Source organism: Tachyglossus aculeatus, chromosome 17 (assembly GCF_015852505.1).
Source record: "Tachyglossus aculeatus isolate mTacAcu1 chromosome 17, mTacAcu1.pri, whole genome shotgun sequence".
Taxonomy (NCBI): domain Eukaryota; kingdom Metazoa; phylum Chordata; class Mammalia; order Monotremata; family Tachyglossidae; genus Tachyglossus; species Tachyglossus aculeatus.
This window is the reverse complement of record NC_052082.1, coordinates 48,634,714-48,660,074: the sequence shown is the minus strand read 5'-3', so window position 1 is coordinate 48,660,074 and position 25,361 is coordinate 48,634,714. Positions and strand designations below refer to the sequence as shown.

The following is a 25,361-nucleotide window of genomic DNA, read 5'->3' as shown; positions in this document are numbered from 1 at the left end:
AGCACTGTTCTAAGCGCTGGGGAGGTTACAAAGTGATCAGGTTGTCCTATGGGGGGCTCACAGTCTTAGTCCCCATTTTACAGATGAGGTAACTGAGGCCCAGAGACGTGAAGTGACTTGCCCAAAGTCACACAGCTGACAATCAGTGGAGCCGGGATTCGAACCCCTGACCTCTGACTCCAAAGCCCGGGCTCTTTCCACTGAGCCACGCTGCTTCCCCAGATCCCACGGGGAGCTGGCGAGGACCCCTGAACGCGAGAGGAGCCTCCCTAAAGGAATTGTTTCTGTCCAGGAGAGTCCAGCAAGCTTCCCCGGCCCCGAGAAGCACAGCATGGCTTAGAGGAAAGAGCCCAGGTGCTTAGTCCAGGGCTCTGCATTCATTCATTGTTGCCAACTTGTACTTCCCAAGCGCTTAGTCCAGTGCTCTGCACACAGTAAGCTCTCAATAAATACGATTGAATGAAGGAATGAACGAATAGGGAAGACTGACTCTGGGTGCGAATCCAGCACCCCCGGATAGCCGCGGGGAAAACAACCTGGGAACCGAGGCAGGCCTGCGAGCCTCCCGGCAACGTGGGCCGTTAACCCGGAAGAGACCTCGAGAGGTCAAGCAGTCCATCCCCCTGCCTTCTGCCTCTTCCTTTAAAATTCCCTCTGCCGGAATGGAAGCCCGTTCCTTCTTCCCCCATCCAGGTTCCTCCGGTTCCAGTCCCGATCAGGCCCACCCAGGGGTACTCACCTCACTGCCCTTGGCCAAGGCAAAGCCCCCACCCAGCAGCAGTACAATGTTCCAGGGCATCTTGTCGTTCACCATCTTCCAGTTGAGCAGCGCTTGGGGAGCCCGGCTTTTCTCCCGGCTTCCTGGTCACCGAGAAGAGAACTGAAGCCCCCATCCCGAGCCCCTTCCGCCTCTCTCCCAGGCAGGGAGGACAAGGCGGGAATTCTGACCCTTTGGGAGCCACCTCGGGTAAATCACTGCAGTTCCCTGCCTCCTCCCTCTCAAACAACCGGTGGGAGGGGGCAACGGCTTCCTCTCCCTCTCCTCCCCCTCCCCATCCAGCGTGGCTCAGTGGAAAGAGCCCGGGCTTTGCAGTCAGAGGTCATGGGTTCAAATCCCGGCTCCGTCAACCGTCAGCTGTGTGACTTTGGGCAAGTCACTTCACTTCTCTGGGCCTCAGTTACCTCATCTGGAAAATGGGGATGAAGACTGTGAGCCCCCCGTGGGGCAACCTGATCACCTTGTATCCTCCCCAGCACTTAGAACAGTGCCTTGCATATAGTAAGCACTTAATAAATGCCATTATTATTATTATTATTATTATTATTATCCCCCCTGCCTTACCTCCTTCCACTCCCCATAGCACCTGTATATATGTATATATGTTTGTACGGATTTATTACTCTATTTTATTTTGTTAATATGTTTTGTTTTGTTGTCCATCTCCCCCTTCTAGACTGTGAGCCTGCTGTTGGGTAGGAACCGTCTCTAGATGTTGCCGACTTGGACTTCCCAAGCGCTTAGTACGGTGCTCTGCACACAGTAAGCGCTCAATAAATACTACTGAATGAATGAATGAATGAATGTGAGCCCGCTGTTGGGTAGGGACCGTCTCTAGATGTTGCCGACTTGGACTTCCCAAGCGCTTAGTACGGTGCTCTGCACACAGTAAGCGCTCAATGAATACTACTGAATGAATGAATGAATGTGAGCCTGCTGTTGGGTAGGGACCGTCTCTAGATGTTGCCGACTTGGACTTCCCAAGCGCTTAGTCCAGTGTTCTGCACATAGTAAGTGCTCAATAAATACTACTGAATGAATGAGTGAATGCGAGCCTGCTGTTGGGTAGGGACTGTCTCTAGATGTTGCCGACTTGGACTTTCCAAGCGCTTAGTATGGTGCTCTGCACACAGTGAGCGCTCAATAAATACTATTGATTGAATGAATGAATGAAAGGGGAACTGAAACCACCCCTCCAGGACCAGTGCCCCCCGGGGCCGGAAAAGAGACTCAGGAGACTCAAAGCATTAGGTGGGTTGGGTCCCACTAAAGTTTCACCCAACTAGTCAGGGAAGCAAGCTTGGAGAAGCAGTGTGGACTAGTGGAAAGCGCCGGGGTGTTCTCATCCCAACTCTGCCACCAGCCTGCTGTGTGACCTTGGGCAAGTCATTTAACTTCCCTGGGCCTCAGTTTCCTCCTGTATCAGATGGGGATTCAATGCCCCAGACTGAGCCCCCTCCTTCCTCTCCCCCTACCCCTGCCTTACCTCCTTCCCCTCCCCACAGCACCTGTATATATGTATATATGTTTGTACGGATTTATTACTCTATTTTACTTGTACATATTTATTCTATTTATTTTATTAGGTTTCTATGTTTTGTTTTGTTGTCTGTCTCCCCCTTCTAGACTGTGAGCCCACTGTTGGGTAGAGATCGGCTCTAGTATTCAATAGTATTCAATAAATACTATTGAATGAATGAATGAATGTGAGTCCGCTGTTGGGTAGGGACCATCTCTAGATGTTGCCGACTTGGACTTCCCAAGCGCTTAGTACAGTGCTCTGCACACAGTAAGCAGCGTGGCTCAGTGGAAAGAGCCCGGGCTTTGGAGTCAGAGGTCATGGGTTCAAATCCCGGCTCTGCCACTGGTCAGCTGTGTGACTTTGGGCAAGTCACACAGCACCTGTATATATATATATATATTTGTACGTATTTATTACTCTATTCATTTTACTTGTACATATCTATTCTATTAATTTTATTTTGTTAATATGTTTTGTTTTGTTCTCTGTCTCCCCCTTCTAGACTGTGAGCCCGCTGTTGGGTAGGGACCGTCTCTAGATGTTGCCCACTTGTACTTCCCAAGCGCTGAGCCCAGTGCTCTGCACACAGTAAGCACTCAATAAATACGATTGATTGATTGATTGAAGTCACTTCACTTCTCTGGGCCTCAGTTCCCTCATCTGTAAAATGGGGATTAAGCCGTGAGCCTTACGTAGGACAACTTGATCACCTTGTATCCCCCCGCAGTGCTTAGAACAGTGCTCTGCACATAGTAAGTGCTTAACAAATGCCATAATTATTATTATTATTATTATTATAAGTGCCATTGATTGATTGATTGGTTGACGCGGAAACAGACTGGCTGTCAGGGTGGCCACTCCCGGCCCCCCACCCTCCGACCCCAGATAGACAGCTGCTTACCCTCCTGCTGTCTTCTCCGGGTCCTACTACATAGACAGCACGGGATCTCTGATGGCACGATGAAGAGGATGACGCCGATGAAGATGGCCACGGTGGCATCAGTGGCCATGCTGCAGGAAAGAGTGGCATGGGGGGGGGGGGGTTTCAACCCAGGGGTCTCGCTTAGTACAGTGCTCTGCACACAGTAAGCGCTCACTATATGTTGCCAACTTGTACTTCCCAAGCACTTAGTACAGTGCTCTGCACACAGTAAGCGCTCAATAAATACGAATGAATGAATGAATGAATGGGGAGGGGAGGTGGCACCGTGCATCGGCTCAGTTCTGGAACTGCTAAGCCTTGAGAGAGTACTGATTGTTTGTACGTTCATTCAGTCGTATTTATTGAGCTCTTACTTTGCGCAAAGCACTGTACTAAGTGCTTGGGAGGGCCCAATATGTAAACGTAAACAGACACGTCAACAGTGGAATTTATCGAGCACTTACTATGGGCAGAGTACTATACTAAGAGCTTTAGGAAGGCATTCATTCATTCGATCGTATTTATTGAGCTCTTACTTTGCATAAAGCACTGTACTAAGTGCTTGAGTGGCCCCAATATAACCATAAACAGACACGTCAACAGTGGAATTTATTGAGCACTTACTATGGGCAGAGTGCTATACTCAGAGCTTTGGGAAAGCATTCATTTATTCGATAGTATTTATTGATCTCGTACTTTGCTCAAAGCACTGTACTAAGTGCTTGGGAGGGCTCAATGTAACCATAAACAGACACATCAACAGAGGAATTTATCGAGCACTTCCTATGGGCAGAGTGCTATACTAAGAGCTTTGGGAAGGCATTCATTTATTCGATAGTATTTATTGAGCTCTTTCTTTGCGCAAAGCACTGTACTAAGTGCTTGGGAGGGCCCAATATGTAGCCATAAACAGACACGTCAACAGTGGAATTTATCGAGCACTTACTATGGGCAGAGTGTTATACTAAGGGCTTTGGGAAAGCATTCATTCATTTGATTGTATTTATTGAGCTCTTATTTTGTGCAAAGCACTGTACTAAGTGCTTGGGAGGGCCCAATGTAACCATAAACAGACACGTCAACAGTGGAATTTACCAAGCACTAACTATGGGCAGAGTGTTATACTAAGAGCTTTGGGAAAGCAGCATGGCTCAGTGGAAAGAGCCGGGGCTTTGGAGTCAGAGGTCATGGGTTCAAATCCCGCTCCGCCACTTGTCAGCTGTGTGACTTTGGGCAAGTCACTTAACTTCTCTGGGCCTCGGTTACCTCATCTGTAAAATGGGAATGAAGACTGTGAGCCCCACGTGGGACAACCTCATCACCTTGTAACCTCCCCAGTGCTTAGAACAGTGCTTTGCACATAGTAAGTGCTTAATAAATGCCATCATTATTATTATTATTTGTTTTGATAGTATTTATTGAGCTCTTACTTTGCGCAAAGCACTGTACTAAGTGCTTGGGAGGGCCCAATATAACCATAAACAGACATGTCAACAGTGGAATTTATTGAGCACTTAATATGGGCAGAGTGGTATACTAAGAGCTTTGGGAAAGCATTCGTTTATTTGATAGTATTTACTGAGCTCTTACTTTGCGCAAAGCACTGTACTAAGTGCTTGGGAGGGCCCAATATAACCATAAACAGACATGTCAACAGTGGAATTTATTGAGCACTTAATATGGGCAGAGTGGTATACTGAGAGCTTTGGGAAAGCATTCATTCATTTGATAGTATTTATTGAGCTCTTACTTTGTGCAAAGTACTTTGTGCATACAGCAAGCGCTCAATAAATACCATGGATTGATTGATGGTGGGATGGCCCCCAGGACAAGAATCAGATGATTTAGGAAAGCAGCCCGGCCTAATGGAAACCTGGGAGTCCAGAGACTTGGATTCTAATCCTAGGTCTGCCGCTTGCTTGCCGTATGACTGAGGGCAAGTCTCTTCACTTCTCTGTGCCTCAGTTCCTCCTCCGTAAAATGGGGCTTGAATACCTGTCCTCCCTCTTCCTTTGAATGTAAGGCCCATGTGGATAGGGACTGAATCTGATCTGCGGATAATATATCTACTGCAGTGTTTACTACAGTTCTTGGCACATACTAAGTGCTTAGCAAATACCACACTTATTATTATAATTACTCAGGAAGCAGTCTGGAAGAATCTTGGAACGTGGGAAGCCAGCTCACATTATTTGTCCAATCCTCTGCATCAAGGAAAATGGCTCAGTGGAAAGAGCAGAGGTTTTGGAGTCGGGTCATGAGTTCAAATCATGACTCCGCCAAATAGCTGTGTGACTTTGGGCAAGTCACTTCACTTCTCTGTGCCTCAGTTACCTCATCTGTAATATGGGGATGAAGACTGTGAGCCCCCCATGGGACAACCTGATCACCTTGTAACCTCCCCAGTGCTTAGAACAGTGCTTGGCACATAGTAAGCGCTTAATAAATGCCATTTTTCCCCCCTTCTAGACTGTGAGCCCATTGTTGGGTAGGGACCATCTCTATATGTTGCCAACTTGGACTTCCCAAGCGCTTAGTACAGTGTTCTGCACACAGTAAGCGTTCAATAGATATGATTGAATGAATGAATGTTGAAAGGCCCTCCAATCCAATCCCTCTCCCGCCTGTCCGCGGAGCAGGATGAAATACTGCTTTCAGATACCTTTTTCAGGGTCTCACGGAAAGGAAGTTGTTCCCAATCTCTAACCTCAATCCCCGCTGCTCCTGCTGTCCCTGCTCCTATCTACTTGTCTGGAAATGGAGGCAAGCCATGTCTGATCCCTCCCCGAACTCCCGGGCCATCCCTGCCCCTGTCTCCCCACTGAGTCCCCCACCCGGGGTCGGGGGAACCAGCCTCTTACCTCTCCCCTTTCTCGTTGGGGAAGGCCACGGTGCCCCAGCCGGGAATGAAGCCGGGCTCACGGGTGAACCACAGTAGCACCAAAAGGACGAAGATGATGGTGATGGCCACCTCAGCGAAGGTCATGGGGCCCAGCATCCTCTGCTCCTCCTTGATGATGCGGAAGGCAGCCCGCTCCCTCTCCTTCTCTCTGCCGCCGCAGCTGAAATTCTTCCGGAAACTGTGGGGGAAAGGTGGCAAACCGCCGCTTTGAGGGAGAGACCTCCCTCCCTGCCCCGTATTCCGGCACCGGGTTTGTCTCCGGGCCCAGTGTGGGATGGCCAGTCCGCTGGTGGACCCGGGGAATGGCCGGTCCCTCCTGGTTCAGGTTGTAGCTTCCCCATTCATTCAATCGCATTTATTGAGCGCTTACTGTGTGCAGAGCACTGTACTAAGCGCTTGGGAAGTACAACTTCCCCACCCCGGAGCTCCAGAGGCTGGAGGTGTCCTGAGGGCCCCACCCCGAGGTCCGCCCTGCCCACTGGGGACTCCAAGTTGGCATCCTGCCCGGCTAGACTGTAGGCTCTGGAGGCAGGGATCACATCTACTTGCTCTGCTGTACTCTCAAGAACTCAGCACAGAGTAAGCATTCAATCTATCCATCAGTCTATCAGTGGAATTTATCGAGCACTTACTATGGGCAGAGTGCTATACTAAGAGCTTTGGGAAAGCATTCATTCATTCGATCGTATTTATTGAGCTCTTACTTTGTGCAAAGCACTGTACAAAGTGCTTGGGGGGGGCCCAATATAACCATAAACAGACACGTCAACAGCAGAATTTATCGAGCACTTACTATGGGCAGAGTGCTATACTAAGAGCTTTGGGAAAGCATTCATTCATTCAGTCATTTATTGAGCTCTTACTTTGCGCAAAGCACTGTATAAAGTGCTTGGGAAGGCCCAATAAAACCATAAACAGACACGTCAACAGTGGAATTTATCGAGCACTTACTATGGGCAGAGTGCTATACTAAGAGCTTTGGGAAAGCATTCATTCATTCAGTCATTTATTGAGCTCTTACTTTGCGCAAAGCACTGTATAAAGTGCTTGGGAAGGCCCAATAAAACCATAAACAGACACGTCAACAGTGGAATTTATCGAGCACTTACTATGGGCAGAGTGCTATACTAAGAGCTTTGGGAAAGCATTCATTCATTCAGTCATTTATTGAGCTCTTACTTTGTGCAAAGCACTGTACTAAGTGCTTGGGAGGGCCCAATGTAACCATAAACAGACACGTCAACAGTGGAATTTATCGAGCACTTACTATGGGCAGAGTGCTATACTAAGAGCTTTGGGAAGGCATTCATTCATTCGATTGTATTTATTGAGCTCTTACTTTGCACAAAGCACTGTACTAAGTGCTTGGGAGGGCCCAATATGTAACCAGAAACAGATACGTCAACAGTGGAATTTATCGAGCACTTAGTATGGGCAGAGTGCTATACTAAGAGCTTTGGGAAGGCATTCATTCATTTGATTGTACTTATTGAGCTCTTACTTTGTGCAAAGCACTGTACAAAGTGCTTGGGAGGGCCCAATATAATCATAAACAGACACGTCAACAGTGGAATTTATCGAGCACTTACTATGGTCAGAGTGCTATACTAAGAGCTTTGGGAAGGCATTCATTCATTTGATCATATTTATTGAGCTCTTACTTTGTGCAAAGCACTGTACTAAGTGCTTGAGAGGGCTCAATGTAACTATAAACAGACACATCAACAGTGGAATTTATCGAGCACTTACTATGGGTAGAGTGCTATACTAAGAGCTTTGGGAAAACATTCATTCATTCGATCGTATTTATTGAGCTCTTACTTTGTGCAAAGCACCGTACTAAGTGCTTGGGAGGGCCCAATATGTAACCAGAAACAGATACGTCAACAGTGGAATTTATCGAGCACTTACTATGGGCAGAGTGCTATACTAAGAGCTTTGGGAAGGCATTCATTCATTTGATCATATTTATTGAGCTCTTTGTGCAAAGCACTGTACTAAGTGCTTGGGAGGGCTCAATGTAACTATAAACAGACACATCAACAGTGGAATTTATCGAGCACTTACTATGGGCAGAGTGCTATACTAAGAGCTTTGGGAAAGTATTCATTCTTTCAATCGTATTTATTGAGCTCTTACTTTTTGCAAAGCACTGTACAAAGTGCTTGGGAGGGCCCAATATGTAACCAGAAACAGATACGTCAACAGTGGAATTTATTGAGCACTTACTATGGGCAGAGTGCTATACTAAGAGCTTTGGGAAAGTATTCATTCTTTCAATCGTATTTATTGAGCTCTTACTTTGTGCAAAGCATTGTACTAAGTGCTTGGGAGGGCCCAATATAACCATGAACAGACACATTCCCTGACCACAATGAGCTTACAGCCTAGAGGGGGAGGCAGGAATTAATATTAATAAATAAATACATTAGGTATAATTCTATTTATTCTGACAGTTTTGACACCTGTTTACGTTTGGTTTTGTTGTCTGCCTCCCCCTTCTAGACTGTGAGCCCGTTGTTGGGTAGGGACCGTCTCTCTATGTTGCCGACTTGTTCTTCCCAAGCGCTTAGAACAGTGCTCTGCACACGGTAAGCGCTCAGTAAATACGATTGAATGAATGAATGAACGAATATGCGCAACAACGATAATGGGAAGGGTTGCGGACTATGGCAGAGGATAGGACGTTCTGGGGAGGGTATATCCATGGAGTCGCTATGAATTGGAACCGATTGACGGTAATTAATAATAATAATAAGAAGAAGAATAATAATAATAACATAAGTGCCATGGTGCTAGGAGTGGAGAATATATATATGGGAGTTGAAACGGACTGTCCCTGCCCCTTCCCCGTTCTCTTGGCTCCAAACCCAGCCAGTCTCCTCCTGCCTCGACCAGGCTCCCTGTGACTGGGCTAAACTCCAGGGACTACGGTGTGTGTGTTTTGGAGGGAAAAGTGAGGGAAGAGGGAGGTTGAAGAAGCTTACTTGACTCCCAGAAAGAGGACCTGAATCCAGATCCAGGCGAGCAGGAGTAGGATGATCATGGTGGGGAAAGCAAAGATGAACCAGGAAGCAAAATTCACCACATTGGAGTTGTCTGGAAAGATCCTGCGGAGGTGAGTACAGGGTCACTGAACCCCAGTAAAACACATCCTATTTGCCCTCTCACAAAAATGGCACCCGGATCCCCGACCGGATTTTCCAAGGGAGAAAGGATTTTGCCATCCTGCTTCGCTCCTCTGCCCTGAGGCTTCCCTTCACTTGCCAATGGGCGGTTCATCCTCTCCAGTTGTTCTCCAGTGATTTCAATGAACAGTAACCAAGCTCTCTGAGGGATAAAGGCTGAGCAGGTGGGAAAGCCTCAGCCCTCCCCAGTGCGCCTCTACTACGCTGGGGAACGTCCTTTGAAGGCGTGTGGGCGACTAGCTAGACTGCGAGGTGATGGCAGAAGAGACAGTGCTCTTGTGCATCAGTTTTCCTTTATCGCGGGGTTTGTGAGGAACTAGGGGGCCTGTCGGCTCTCAGGGATGCTCCCTCCGCCATCCCCGGACCGGCACCGAACCGGGAGTAAAGGCAAACATTGCAGCCCTGAGTTACATACGAGGAATCCCAAGGACTCACAACATCTCTTTGTGGAAAACTGCAAAACCCAAAGCATTTGTCGGGGGACCCCATGACTCCCCAACTTGCTCCAGAGCTTTCTCATTCCCCTCCCAGATCCCCATAAACATGGATTTGGCTCCTGACCCTTGCAATTCGGAGACAGAGGCTGGGCATTTAAAAAAAATGGAAAAAAAATACAGATGAAGGCATCCGGGGCCTGTGTCCACTCCAGACAGGGGAATGATCAGCTGAAAACTGGACAAATGATCCTCTCCTTCCCCCAGTAAGGGATGCAGACCCCAAATTATGGGAAATCTGAGCATGCCACCATCTTTAGCAAGCAGTTCCACCAACTCTGCAGGCCGCCAAAAATTAATGAGGCCAAAATCGATTTGGACGTCCAAATTGCCGCTCACACAATGCCCCCAACACAGCCCCTCGTGTCTGCCAGTCTGTTGTGGCAGGGTTGGACACCTCACAGGCCTGAGCTGTCTCTTCCTTGCGTGCCTTAGGCCTAGAAGATATTATATTGTTCAGTGGGCTCCTGGAAGTGAAGTGGGGGGGCATGGCCAGTGACCCCCGTGGGGAGCTGCGGGGAGATGGCTCGTACTTACGAGTTAATTTGCCCCTGAAGCACCAGGTTGGGCGTGGTGCCCGTCAGCGTGGCGATGCCCCCAATGCTGGCGGCGTAACAGACGCAGAGGCTTATCCCCTGGGAGAAGCGGTAATGCTCTTCTTTTTTCTGTCGCTGTTGCAGCTGCAGTTGCTGCTGCAGCTGGGAACTGGAGTTGAGGGGGGCTGGCACGAAGCCATTATCTGGGGGAAGAGAGTGGGAGCATATTGTGGGCAGGAAATACGTCTGAATATTGTGGGGCTGTACTCTTCCAAGTGCTTAGTATAGTGCTCGGCAAACGGTGAGCCCTCATTAAATACGACGGACTGGCCGACTGACCGGCTGAGAAGGCGGTCAAGTTACGATGAGCCTGAGGAGGCCCACGGTTCTTCACGAACTCCTTCCCCTTCTTCCTGAGTCTGAAAGCAGACAGAGAAGAGCCCTGAAAGACCAGGCGGGGAGGGCAGCAGCCGCTGGGGGAGGCTGGACTCCTCGGTTGCCGCCACCTTCGCTGGCCTGTGGAGTTCTCTGCTCTCTGGGGAGGCGGTGTGGCCTAGTGGCAAGAACACAGCCCTGGCTGGGCGTCAGAAGACTGGGGTTCTGGTCATGGATCAGCTGCTTGCGTACCGTGAGACCTTGTCCAAGTCACTTAAACGCCTCTGGGCCTCAGTTTCCTCATCTGTCAAATGGGTATTCATACCTGCTCTCCCTCCTACTTAGACCATGAGCCCCGGGTGGGGCCGGTCCTGATTGCCTTGCCTCTATCCCAGTGTTTAGTACAGTGTCTGGTATGTAGCAAGTGCTTAACAGACACCATGATTATTAATGGTTACGGTTACTAGGTCTCTCCCTAGTGGGAGGTTCTCTCAATCAATCAATCGTATTTATTGAGCACTTACTGTGTGCAGAGCACTGTACTAAGCGCTTGAGGCCTGTTTCTGCAAATTCCTGTTGGCCTGCCGCCCATCTTGGTTCATCCCGGCCCCTCTGCCATCTGTCTTAACGTCCTCTTTTCAGGCCTCGGTCCCCCTGGACCCCTGTCCCCCTGCTCACACCCGCCCCGGGACGTGCTGCCCATGCTGCCCCTCACTTTGCCTCTGGCCTCTGGTCCTTCCGTCACCTCCCCCTCTGGCATGGGACAACCTGGTAACTGCTCGTCAGGGCCGGGACGCCCCAGAGAGACGGCGGGCCATTTTCCTGGTGAGCCGGCGGGGAGCTTGCTTTTTTTTTTTAAGATGGCATTTGTGAAGCACCTGCTATTCGTCCAACACTGTCCTAAGCGTCAACCTGGGGACATCCCCGGTGGGCCGAATAGGGTAGAATCCCAGGCACCGGTGCCCTCGTTCTCATCCTCATCACCTTGCTTGGGGGCTCCTTTCTCCGGGGTGGGCTCTACCGGCTCCTGGAGCTCGAAGGAGTGGTTGACGGTCCCCTCTTCGGCCTCCCCGCTGTTGGAATTATAGAGCTGGTCCAGCACCGCGTGAGCGATGGGCACCATCATGGCCGTGGTGGCTGTGTTGCTGATCCACATGGACAGGAAGGCCGTGACGACCATGAAACCCAGGATCAGCCTGCGGGACGGACGAGGAGCCATCACTGGGAGGTCCTGGCTTCATCGTCGACGTCTTCCCGCCCAAGGCCCCCCGCCGCCCCCAATTCCGGCCCGCCGCCTACACTCACAGGGCAGGGCGCACCCCGATGATGAGAAGAACCTGGAGGGCGATGCGTTTATGGAGGTTCCATTGCTCCACCGCCGTGGCCACTAGCAGCCCCCCAATGAAGAGCATGTTGGTGTCCTTTAGGTACTCCATACACACCTGCAGGACCGGGACAGGTTGGAAAGGCTGGTCAGAGGACAGCACCCCCAAGCCAGGCCTGCACCCCGAAGTCCCCCGGCTCCAGACCTCAGCCTCGTCCGCCTTCTAGGATTCTGGACCCACGTTGGCCGCAGGAACCGAGAATCCGGCTATCCCTCTGTTTGTCTTCTAGCAAAAATGGTGGCAGTGGGGTAATTTTGAACCGTAAGACCCGGGGCAAGCGAAAGACAGGGACCGTACCTAATCTCTTTAGCTTGTGTCTATCCCAGTGCTTAGCACAGAAGACGGCACATAGGAAGGAATTAATACCATCATTATGATGACGTTGTGATTTTATGTCACAGTTTTGGCTTCAGGCTCTCCCCCATTGACCCGGAGGGATTAACAGAGGGAGAAGCAGGGTGATTTTTCTCCTTGGATCCTCCCTGGGGAAAGGGTGGGCTGGCTGGCTGGCGTGGCCAGAGAAGCAACGTGGCTCAGTGGAAAGAGCCCGGGCTTGGGAGTCAGAGGTCGTGGGTTCGAATCCCTGCTCCGCCACTTGTCAGCTGTGTGACCTTGGGCAAGCCACTTAAGTTCTCTGGTTCCTCACTTCCCTCATCTGTAAAATGGGGATTAAGACTGTGAGCACCACGTGCGACAACCTGATCACCTTGTATTCCTCCAGTGCTTAGAACAGTGCCTTGCACATAGTAAGCGCTTAGCAAATACCATCATCATTATTATTATTATTATTATGGCTACCAGGCTGGCAAAGGAGCTGTGAGGCTGAACTGGGAGTGAGCGACAATTCCCAGGAACAGAAGGGCAGAGGGATGGAGCTGATTTCACCCTCAGGGAGAGGCCCCTCAATCCCCAGGGTCCTGCCTCCCCCCCCACATCGTGGCTGCCCGGGTCCCAGGATGGCACCATGCGGCCAGCGGGCCACTCACCTTTTCGGACTCCATGATGCCCATGAGAGGGAAGAGGATCACGGGGAGCAGGGCGGTGATGGCCAGGGGCAGGGCCTCGGTACACCAGAAAAGGGCCATGATGATGATGACGTAGGCGCATCGGGCTTCCTGCAATGGGGAGAGATTGTTCCAAATCATCAGCATAAAAATGATGGTATTTGTGAAGTGCTTACTATGTGCCAGGCACTGTTCTAAGCACTGGGGTGGAAGGCCCCAGCCTCCGCCTGTCCGGTTCGTCCGCCTGTCCACCCCCAGTCTCTTCTAGACTGTGAGCCCGTTGTTGGGTAGGGACCCTCTCTATATGTCACCAACTTGTACTTCCCAAGCGCTTAGTACAGTGCTCTGCATACAGTAAGTGCTTAATACGATTGAATGAATCAATCAATCATGAATGAATGAATTCAAGAGGCTTCTCCCAAGGACCTGGGGAAGAGGATCCAGTTGCCAGGGAATCAATTAAAGAGAGGCAGCGTGGCTCAGTGGAAAGAGCCCGGGCTTTGGAGTCAGAGGTCATGGGTTCAAATCCCGGCTCCACCACTTGTCAGCTGGGTGACTTTGGGCAAGTCATTTAACTTCTCTGGGCCTCAGTTACCTCATCTGTAAAATGGGGATTAAGACTGTGAGCCCCACCTGATCACCTTGTAACTTCCCCAGTGCTTAGAACAGTGCTTTTCACATAACACTTAATAAATGCCATTATTATTATTATTATTATTATTATTGTTATTGCTATTATTATTATTATTCTAGACTGTGAGCCCGTTGCTGGGTAGGGACCTTCTCTATATGTCGCCAACTTGTACTTTCCAAGCGATTAGTACAGTGCTCTGCACACAGTAAGTGCTCAATAAATATGATTGAATGAATGAATTCAAGAGGCTTCTCCCAAGGGCCTGGGGAAGAGGACCCAGTTGCCAGGGAATCAATTAATTAAAAAGAAGCAGCGTGGCTCAGTGGAAAGAGCCCGGGCTTTGGAGTCAGAGGTCATGGGTTCAAATTCCGGCTCTGCCAATTGTCAGCTGTGTGACTTTGGGCAAGTCACTTCACTTCTCTGGACCCCAGTTATCTCATCTGTAAAATGGGGATTAAGACTGTGAGCCCCCCTGGGACAACCTGATCACCTTGTAACCTCACCAGCACTTAGAACAGTGCTTTGCACATAGTAAGCACTTAATAAATGCCATTATTATTATTATTATTATTATTATTAAACGGTTCTATAAACACTTGAGAGTTTGCATTCCCTGCCCCCAAGGGAGCTTTCAAGACTAGAAAGGGAGCTTCCAGCCTAGAAGAATTCATTAATGCAGTCAATTCATTCAATCGTATTTATTGAGCGCTTACTGTGTGCAGAGCACTGTACTAAGCGCTTGGAAAGTACGATTCGGCTACAAAATAGAGACAATCCCTACCCAACAACGGGCTCACAGTCTAGAAGCCGGGAGACAGACAAAGAATGGATTGGTACCCAGGGCCAAACCAAAGAGGACGGTACTTCTGGGGTCTGGAGAGCTCGGGGCAGCGTGAGAAACAGTGTGGTTTAGTGGATAGAGCCCGGGATGAACTTGGGAGTCAGGAGGTCATGGGTTCTAATCCTGACTCCTCCACATGCCTGCTGCGTGACCTTGGGCAAGTCGCTTCACTTCTCTTTGTCTCAGTTACCTCATCTGGAAAATGGGGATGAGAGTGTGAGTCCCATGTGGGACAGGGACTGTAACAAACTCAATTAAGTTGTATCTACCCCAGTGCTTAGAGCAGTACTTGGCACATAGGGAGCGCTTAACAAGTACCCTAATTATCATTATTATTAAGAGGCAGGGGGACAGAGAGGGGAGGGGCCGGTCCTAAGAAGAAAAGAACATTTTAGATAAAAATCATGGCTGGAGGCGTGTATGTGTGGTGGGGGGGTTGGCTTAAATGACCTTCCTGCCCTTCGATTCCATGACTGTATGAAAGAAATCCAGGCTGGAGAACACTGGGAAAGCAGGAAGCAGGAGCTGGGTAGGAAAGAGCAGAGACAGGGAATAATAATAATAACAGTAAGCGCTCGATAAATACGATTGATTTTAATAATAGCGAGGGCATTTATTAAGCGAATATATATTTATATGTTTATTTTACTTGTACATATTCACTATTCTATTTATTTTATTTTGTTAATACGTTTTGTTGTGTTGTCTGTCTCCCCCTTCCAGACTGTAAGCCCATTGTTGGGTAGGGACCGTCTCTATATATTGCCGACTTGGACTTCCCAAGCTCTTAGTACAGTGCTCTGCACACAGTAAGCGCTCAATAAATACGATTGAATGAATGAATGAATAATAATAATGATAATGGCATTTATTAAGCGCTTACTATGGGAATACCAAAGGGTCTCAGGGTGCGGAAGCTGAGGGTCATTCGGAGGGAGAGATTTTCAGTCTCGGTGGGAGCGAGTGCAGTGGGCAGCTGGAGTTTGGGGTCTGAGAAATTGTCCAGTGGAAGGAAAAATCAATAGGAATTTACCACCCCCTACCCTGCCCCATCCAGAGCTGGAGCTGAGGAGAGAAGGGCCCCCCAAAACCCAGGGAAGGAGCGCGGTCGAGTGGGTCCAGGAGGCCTTCCCAGACTGAGCCCCCTCCTTCCTCTCCCCCTCCTCCCCCTCTCCATCCCCCCACCGCCTTACCTCCTTCCCTTCCCCACAGCACCTGTATATATGTATATATGTTTTTACGTATTTATTACTCTATTTTACTTGTACATATTCTATTTATTTTATTTTGTTAATATGTTTTGTTTTGATCTCCGTCTCCCCCTTCTAGACTGTGAGCCCACTGTTGGGTAGGGACCGTCTCTCTATGTTGCCAACTTGTACTTCCCAAGCGCTGAGTACAGTGCTCTGCACACAGTAAGCGCTCAATAAATACGACTGAATGAACGCTGTCCATCCCAGCGCAGTGTGGCTCAATGGAAAGAGCCCAGGATTTGGAGTCAGAGGTCATGGGTTCAAATCCCAGCTCCGCCAATTGTCAGCTGCGTGACTGGGCAAGTCACTTCACTTCTCGGTGCCTCGGTTACCTCATCTGTTAAAGGGGTATTAAGATTGTGAGCCCCCCGCGGGACAACCTGATCACCTGGTAACCTCCCCAGTGCTTAGAACAGTGCTTTGCGCATAGTAAGCGCTTAATAAATGCCATTATTGATAAGCAGCGTGGCTCAGTGGAGAAGAGCCCGGGCTTTGGAGTCAGAGGTCATGGGTTCAAATCCCGGCTCTGCCAAATGTCAGCTGTGTGACTTTGGGCAAGTCACTTAACTTCTCCGGGCCTTAGTTCCCTCATCTGTGAAATGGGGATGAAGACTGTGAGCCCCCCGTGGGACAACCTGATCACCTTGTAACCTCCCCAGCGCTTAGAACAGTGCTTCGCACATAGTAAGTGCTTAATAAATGCCATCATTATTATTATTATTATGAATGAATGAATGGGAAGAGCCGGGCCTGGGATCCAGAGGACCTGAGTTCCAACCCCGGCCCTGTCCCTTGACTACTCTGTGACCTTAGTCACTTCTCTTCTCTATGCCTCAGTTTCCTTGACTGCAAAATGGGGATTCCAGGCTTGTTCCCCATGTGGGACAGGGACTATACCGGCCTGCTTAACTTGTACGTACCCCAGTGCTTAGAACAGTGCTTGACACATAGTGAGTGCTTAAAAAATACCATTAAAAAAAAACAACGGGGTGAGTCCAGGAGAGACAGAGGACCACACTGAAGCCCTGACCCTGATCCACCCCTGGGCTGCCAACGTCAGCTCCACCTCCCGAGAAGGGCAACGACCAGACCCCGGGAGCGAGGAACCCACGGACGCACTGGGCCTTTGTTGTCCATCTGTCCGTGTCTCCGCGCACGACCAACGCCATTGTCCGAGGGCGGCTGACATCACCCGGGCCCGCGTGACGGCACTGAGGAGGCTGAGACCGGGCTGGAGACGCAAGGGGAGCAGGGCCAGCAGGGTGGGGATTAGTCAAGGGGTGAGATTGACCAAACAAGAACTGAGCAACGCTGTGCCAAGGCGCTGGTCCTAATAATAATAATAATAATAATCATGGTATTTGTTAGGTACAGTCATTCATTCATTCGATTGTATTTATTCATTCAATCATTCATTCAGTCGTATTTATTGAGCACTTACTGTGTGCAGAGCACTGTACTAAGCGCTTGGGAAGTACAAGTCGGCAACATCAATCAACCAATCAATCGTATTTATTGAGCGCTTACTGTGTGCAGAGCACTGTACTAAGCGCTTGGGAAGTACAAGTCGGCAACATCAATCAACCAATCAATCGTATTTATTGAGCGCTTACTGTGTGCAGAGCACTGTACTAAGCGCTTGGGAAGTACAAGTCAGCAACATCAATCAATCAATCAATCGTATTTATTGAGCGCTTACTGTGTGCAGAGCGCTGTACTAAGCGCTTGGGAAGTACAAGTCAGCAACATATAGAAATGGTCCCTACCCAACAACAGGCTCACAGTCTAGAAGGGGGAGACAGACAACAAAACATTAATAATAATAATAATGGCATTTATTAAGTGCTTACTATGTGCAAAGCACTGTTCTAAGCGCTGGGGAGGTTACAAGGTGATCAGGTTGTCCCACGGGGGGCTCACAGTCTTCATCCCCATTTTACAGATGAGAGAACTGAGGCCCAGAGAAGTGAAGTGACTTGTTCAAAGTCACCCAGCTGACAATTGGTGGAGCTGGGATTTGAACCCCTGACCTCTGACTCCAAAGTCCGGGCTCTTTCCACTGAGCCACGCTGCTTCCCTAAGTACTGTTCTAAGTGCTGGAGTAGATACAAGGTTATCGGTTGGACACAATCCCTGTCCCACATGGGGGTCCCAGTCTTACTCTCCATTCTACAGATGAGGGAACTGAGGCACAGAATTAATTAATAATGGTATTTGTTAGGTGCTTACTATGTGCAAAGCACTGTTCTAAGCGCTGGGGAGGTTACAAGGTGATCAGGTTGCCCCACGGGGGACTCACAGTTTTAATCCCCATTTTACAGACGAGGTAACTGAGGCCCAGAGAAGTGAAGTGACTTGCACAGCAGACAAGTGGCGGAGCCGGGATTAGACCTCACGACCTTCCGACTTCCAAGCCCGTACTTCATTCATTCACTCGTATTTATTGAGAGCTTACTGTGTGCAGAGCACTGTACTAAGCTCTTGGAAAGTCCAAGTTGGCAACATATAGAGACGGTCCCTACCCAACAGTGGGCTCACAGTCTAGAAGGGACTTCTATCCACTGGGCCATGCTGCTTCTGTTCCCGGTCCTGCCTCCCACCCACCCCCGGATCTTGGTTAGGAAGACCCAAAAGGAGCTGGTTGAAGCAGTGTGGCTCAGTGGAAAGAGCCCGGGCTTTGGAGTCAGAGGTCAGGGGTTCAAATCCTGGCTCCACCAATTGTCAGCTGTGTGACTTTGGGCAAGTCACTTCACTTCTCTGAGCCCCCTCCTTCCTCTCCCCCTCCTCCCCGTCTCCACCCCCCCGCCTTACCTCCTTCCCTTCCCCACCGCACCTGTATATATGTATGTACGTATTTATTACTCTATTTATTTATTTATTTTACTTGTACATATCTATTCTATTTATTTTATTTGGTTAATATGTTTGGTTTTGTTCTCCGTCTCCCCCTTCTAGACTGTGAGCCCGCTGTTGGGTAGGGACCGTCTCTCTACGTTGCCAACTTGGACTTCCCAAGCGCTTAGTCCAGTGCTCTGCACACTGTAAGCGCTCAATAAATATGATTGATTTTCTGGGCCTCAGTTACCTCATCTGGAAAATGGGGATGAAGACTGTGAGCCCCCCGTGGGACAACCTGATCACCTTGCAACCTCCCCAGTGGTTAGAACGGTGCTTTGCACATAGTAAGCGCTTAATAAATGCCATTATAAAAAAAAAACCCGCGGTCGGACTCTCCCTCCCTCCACCCCTGGCCGTGCCAGGGTAGCGGGTGCCCGCGGAGGCCTGGAGCCCTTGGCCTGGAACAGCTCCTCTCCCAACCTCCTCCTTTCCCCGCTTGGCCGTGAGGATGGGGCGCTTCTGCCAGCGCAGCAGTTCTTCTGGCTCTCGCCCCATCGGCGATAGCCCCGTCCGGTGCCCGATTGGCTGAACCCCGGCCGCCTCCCCGTCCGGCCCGTCCGCCGTCCTCTGGACCGCGTGCGGGCGGTGGCCCTCCTGGACTCTGGGCTCAACTCTTCCCTCCCCCCGGCCGCGGCTGTTAATCCTCGGGGGCCGTCCGGGTCAGCGGGTCTAAACGGGAGCCGGGTGGGTGCCCCTCGCCGGAGGTGGGTACACGGTGAGCTGAGCTGCCAACCCCCTTCCCCGGGGCAGCGCCAGAGTCCGTCCTTTGGACTTCTGTAAGTTGTAAACTCCCTGTGGGCAGGGATCGCTGCCTAACAACTCTGTTGTGTGTTCCTCCCCGGTGCCTTGAGTACAGAGAAGCAGCGTGGCTCGGTGGAAAGAGCCCGGGCTTTGGAGTCAATCAAGCAATCAATCAATCGTATTTATTGAGCGCTTACTGTGTGCAGAGCACTGGACTAAGCGCTTGGGAAGTACAAGTTGGCAACATATAGAGACAGTCAATCAATCAATCAATCGTATTTATTGAGCGCTTACTGTGTGCAGAGCACTGGACTAAGCACTTGGGAAGTACAAGTTGGCAACATATAGAGACAGTCCCTACCCAACAGTGGGCTCACAGTCTAGAAAGGGGAGACAGAGAACAAAACCAAACATATTAACAAAATAAATAGAATAGATATGTACAAGTAAAATAAATAGATAAATAGAGTAATAAATATCATGGGTTCAAATCTCGGCTCCGCCACTTGTCAGCTGGGTGACTTCGGGCAAGTCACTTCATTCATTCATTCATTCATTCATTCAATCGTATTTATTGAGCGCTTACTGTGTGCAGAGCACCGTACTAAGCGCTTGGGAAGTACAAGTTGGCAACATATAGAGACGGTCCCTACCCAACAGTGGGCTCACAGTTTAAAAGGGGGAGACAGAGAACAAACAAAACATATTAACAGTGGGTTCACAGTCTAGAAGACTTCTCTGGGCCTCAGTTACATGATCTGTAAAATGGAGATGAAGACTGTGAGCCCCCCGTGGGACAACCTGATCACCTTGTAACCTCCCCAGTGCTTAGAACAGTGCTTTGCACATAGGTAGCGCTTAATAAACACCATTATTATTGTTATTATTAAGTGTAGGATAAATACCATTGATTAACTGACTTGGCTTCCCTTGACGCCTCCAGCTAACCAGCCGGGGGTCCGCGAGACCCAGGAGAGAGACGACCGCTGGGAATGATCGCACCAATCCAAGCGTCTGCCGGAGCTCCTTACCCTTTTTTTACGGTATTCATTCAATCGTATTTATTGAGCGCTTACTGTATGCAGAGCACTGTACTAAGCGCTTGGGAAGTACAAGTTGGCAACATATAGGGACGGTCCCTACCCAACAACGGGCTCACAGTCTAGAGTATTCGTTAAGCGCTTACTATGAGCCAGGCACTGTTCAAAGCACTGGGATAGATCAATCAATCAATCAATCATATTTATTGAGTGCTTACTGTGTGCAGAGCACTGTACTAAGCGCTTACAAGCTAATCAGATTGGACACAGCCCGTGTCCAACGTGGAGCTCCCAGTCTTAATCCCCGTTTTACGGATGAGAGAACCGCGGCACAGAGAAGTTGAACGACTTCCCCAAAGTCACACAGCAGACAAGTGGTGGAGCCGGGATTAGAACACAGGTCCTTCTGACTCCCGGGCCTGTGTTGTGTCCATTAAGCCATGTTCTCTATCTCCCCCTTCTAGACTGTGAGCCCACTGTTGGGTAGGTACCGTCTCTATATGTTGCCAACTTGTACTTCCCAAGCGCTTAGTCCAGTGCTCTGCACACAGTAAGCGCTCAGTAAATACGATTGAATGAATGCTGTCTCCCCAAGCTGAAAACTTGCTTTCATGGCTGAAAACAAGAGTTTGGTCCCCAGAAACGTGGACAGAGAGGCCCGGGGGCCACCGCTGATGGTACCACCTTCTCCGGAGACATTTAGCTGGGCTAAAGGGTCAGACTCCAGAGTGGACTTGTCCTGGTTTATTACACCCCTCCCTCAGCTCAATGTTTAACCTCTGTGCATCAGGGCCCAACTCGTGGGAATGTGGCTTTACTTGAAGAGTCTGATAACAAACTGACCAAGAGTAAAGGAGCACCGTCCTGAGGAAAGACAGCTTGACCTCGTGATGCCAGTCCCAAGGAGCCCCAGGGCCCTCCCCCTCCTCGTAGCCCTGGTCAGCCCTTCGCATAGGAGCCCTGGGCCAACTCCGACGTGTCAGCCGAGAGTAACTGTTTGTAAGAGTCATCATAGCTTCATCTTGATGAATTTATTTTGTACTTTCTTTTTAATCTTAGAAAAGACAGTCAGCAACTCATTTAAACCAGTGTACTTGGACAGAGCTTTCAGGAATTGGGTTTCAACCTAAGACTAATCCCCAAATGGAGAGTTAGTGATTGATTCTAAAATTCAAGAAAATCCACCTAACCCAGCCAATTTACAGAATCATCCCCTACTTACAACCTACTTTCTCCTCTATTGCCCTTTCTCGCATCCACAATTTTTTTCCATTGCCACGTCGGAGAGAGGCCGCGGACACCCGGGAAAGGAGACGGAGTGCAGCCCCCGGGATCGTGGGAAAGTCAGAGAACAGATCCCAAGAGGAGAGGTGACTGAGAGCCTCCTGACTGACCTTTTCCAAGGATAAGGCGAGCTCTTAGAGCCCTGGCACAACTGATCTCGCTCTTCACCGAGCCCAGACTATTAGCCATAAGGAAGGGCTATTAGCCATAAAGAAGTCGGCATTTGTCTATAGCTACCTAGTCTGTGGACGAGTCAATCCATTTATAGATATTGCCATGTCTGTCTGCCCCATCGGAGTGTCAGCTCCTTGTGGGCAGGGAACACGTGCCTTGTTTCTGTGGTATGTTCCCAAGCTCTTCCCGCAACGCATTGCATCCAGCAGGCACTTGGCGAATACCCCCCCACTTCCCGCCAGATAGGGTTGTTTCAGTTTAATAATAATAATAATAATAATGGCATTTATTAAGCACTTACTATGTGCAGAGCACTGTTCTAAGCTCTGGGGAATTTACAAGGTGATCAGGTTGTCCCACATGGGGCTCACAGTCTTCATCCCCCTTTTACAGATGAGGGAACTGAGGCCCAGAGAAGTTAAGTGACTTGCCCAAAATCACACAGTTGACAAGTGGTGGAGCCGGGATTTAAACCCATGACTTCTGACTCCAAAGCCCGTGCTTTTTCCACTGAGCCACGCTGTAGACTGTAAACTCACTGTGGGAAGGGAAAATGTCTTCCAAATCTGGTGTATTGTACTCTTCCAATAATAATAATAATAATAATGGTATTTATTAAGTGCTTACTATACACAAAGCGCTGTTCTAAGTGCTGGGGAGGTTACAAGGTGATCAGGTTGCCCCACGGGGGGCTCACAGTTTTAATCCCCATTTTACAGGTGAGGGAACTGAGGCACAGAGAAGTTAAGTGACTTGCCCAAGCACTCAGCACAGTGTTTTGCACACAGTAAGCACTCATTAAATACCACTGGTTGATTAAATCATTGGCTGGAGGTCAAAGAAGGGTGCGAGAACTCTTCTGGGGCCCTTGAAACCCAGAGCCATGTCTCCGCTCACTGGGAACTTGGTGTGGTCCAACCAAAAGACAGGAAAATGATTCCAGGGAAGCAGCAGGGCCTAGGGGATAATAATAATTTTGGGTCTGGGAATCACAGGTTGTGGGTTCCAATCCCGGCTCTGCCACTTATCAGCTGTACGACTTTGGGCCAGTCATTTAACACCTCTGTGCCTCAGTTACCTCATCCGTAAAACGGGGATTAAGACCGAGAGCCTCACGTGGGACAACCTGATTACCTGTATCTACCCTAGCGCTTAGAACAGTGCTTGGCACGTAGTAAGCACCTGACAAATGCCATCATTATTATTATTATTATAGAAGGACCTGGGTTCTAATCCCAGCTCTGCCACTTGTCTGCTGTGTGACCTTGGGCAAATCATTTTATTCGTTCATTCGATCGTATTTATTGAGCACTTACTGTGTGCAGAGCACTGTACTAAGCGCTTGGAATGCTCTCTGGGCCTCAGTTACCTCATTGGTAAAATGGGGATTCAGACTGTGAGCCCCAAGTGGAATAGGAACGGTGTCCAAGCTGACTAGCTTGTATCTACTCCAGTGTTTAGAACAGTGCTTGACACGTGGTAAGCACTTAACAAATACCATCATCATTATTCAACGTCCTCAAGATCACTCCCTGCCCCAGGGAGTCAGAGCAACTTTTAGAACTGTGCTTATCTAGCTGTTAACAAGAGTGAACAAGAGTGAATCACTCCCAGGAGATCTTGGAAAATCAGATCACCTCTCGGCTTTCCAGTCTCTGAACTCCATCTGCCGCTTTCTGTTCAGCGGAAGATTCGTCTTGAAATTTCAGACAAAGACCAAGTCAGGGACCATGTTTTTTCTGGGAGGCTGAGTGGATGCTGTTCCATCATCCTCACACATTTCTGGTCCCTTTCATTGACTCAATCCAGATTTCCCTTGATTCTTTAGCCAAGCCCTCTGTGAGTGCTCGGTAAATACTTATTGACTGGAATCAGCCCTCAACTCTGTCCAGTGGCTAAGGGCTGGGAGGCAGAAGGACCTTGGTTCTAATCCCAGCTCTGTCACTTGTCTGCTAAATCTGCTGAGTGACCTTGGGCACGTCACTTAACTACTCTGTGCCTCAGTTACCTCATCTTTTCTATTTATTCTGATGACACCTGTCCACATGTTTTGTTTTGTTGTCTGTATCCCCCTTCTAGACTGTGAGCCCGTTGTTGGGCAGGGACCGTCTCTATATTTTGCCAACTTGTACTTCCCAAGCGCTTAGTACAGTGCTCTGCACACAGTAAGCGCTCAATAAATACGATTGAATGAATGAATCTGTTCTATTTATTCTGATGAGTTGACACCTGTCCACATGTTTTGTTTTGTTGTCTGTATCCCCCTTCTAGACTGGGAGCCCGTTGTTGGGTAGGGACCGTCTCTATATTTTGCCAACGTGTACTTCCCAAGTGCTTAGTACAGTGCTCTGCACACAGTAAGTGCTCAATAAATACAATTGAATGAATGAATGAATGAATCTGTAAAATGGAGATTAATAATGATGGCATTTGTTAAGCGCCTACTATGTGCAAAGCACTGTTCTAAGCGCTGGGGAGGTTACAAGGTGATCAGGTTGTCCCATAGGGGGCTCACAGTCTTCATCCCCATTTGACAGATGAGGTAACTGAGGCCCAGAGAAGTTAAGTGACTTGCCCAAAGTCACACAGCTGACAATTGGCGGAGCAGGGGTTTGAACCCACGACCTCTGACTCCAAAAACCGGGCTCTTTCCATTGAGCCATACTGCTTACTGTGAGCCCCATGTGGGACAACTTAATTACCTTGTATCTACCCCAGCGCTTAGAATAGTGCTTGGCACATAGTAAGCGCTTAACAGTTACCATCATTATTATTACTACCTGTAAAATGGGGATTAAAATTTTGAGCCCCATGAGGGACATGGACCGTGTCCAATCTGATTAGCTTGCATCTACCTCATGCTTAAGCGCTTAACAAATACCTTAAAAAATAAAACCTCCCCATTTGATAGATGGGGAAGCTAAAGCCCAGAGAAGGGAAGTGATTATTTACCCAAGTTCACTTGGCATTTCCTGCCAAACTCACAGCCCCCAAAAGCCATCTGAGATCTCGGAGACCCAGAAAAAAGTAGAGACACACATCTTCTCGGCGGTGTTTTAAAAATCCACAAGGATTTCTTGAAGCTTTTACAAATAAGAACAGGTCTCATCTGGCCCACAGCTGTGGACTCCAAACCACTCATAGCCCTGCTACACATCTGTACGTATCTTATCCTATTAATTTAGTACTAATATACCTCTCTACATCTCCTTCTTCCTCGCAATCTGTAAGTATTTTTTATGGGATTGTTGAGCACTTATTATGTACTAAGTGCTGGGGTAGATGCAAGATAATCACGTTGGGTACAGCCCCCGTCTCACAAAGGGCTCACAATCTTACTCCCCATTTTACAGATGAGGTGACAGTTTTAGTGTCTGCCTCCCACACTAG

The 25,361-nt window shown here is 49.0% G+C and overlaps 1 protein-coding gene across 1 annotated transcript in view; it reads right to left on the bottom strand.

The window, feature by feature from the left end:
• The window catches only part of SLC13A2 (solute carrier family 13 member 2), a 40,612-nt gene that overhangs the window by 5,125 nt on the left and 10,126 nt on the right, over window positions 1-25,361 (bottom strand). Inside the window, exons 3-10 of the mRNA XM_038759274.1 lie at window positions 13,089-13,217; window positions 12,023-12,159; window positions 11,702-11,913; window positions 10,344-10,545; window positions 9,112-9,234; window positions 6,084-6,302; window positions 3,202-3,311; window positions 740-861 (exon numbers count right to left, since the gene is read on the bottom strand). Of these exons, the coding sequence (XP_038615202.1) occupies window positions 740-861; window positions 3,202-3,311; window positions 6,084-6,302; window positions 9,112-9,234; window positions 10,344-10,545; window positions 11,702-11,913; window positions 12,023-12,159; window positions 13,089-13,217 (1,254 nt within the window). The remainder of the gene's footprint in view (window positions 1-739; window positions 862-3,201; window positions 3,312-6,083; window positions 6,303-9,111; window positions 9,235-10,343; window positions 10,546-11,701; window positions 11,914-12,022; window positions 12,160-13,088; window positions 13,218-25,361) is intronic.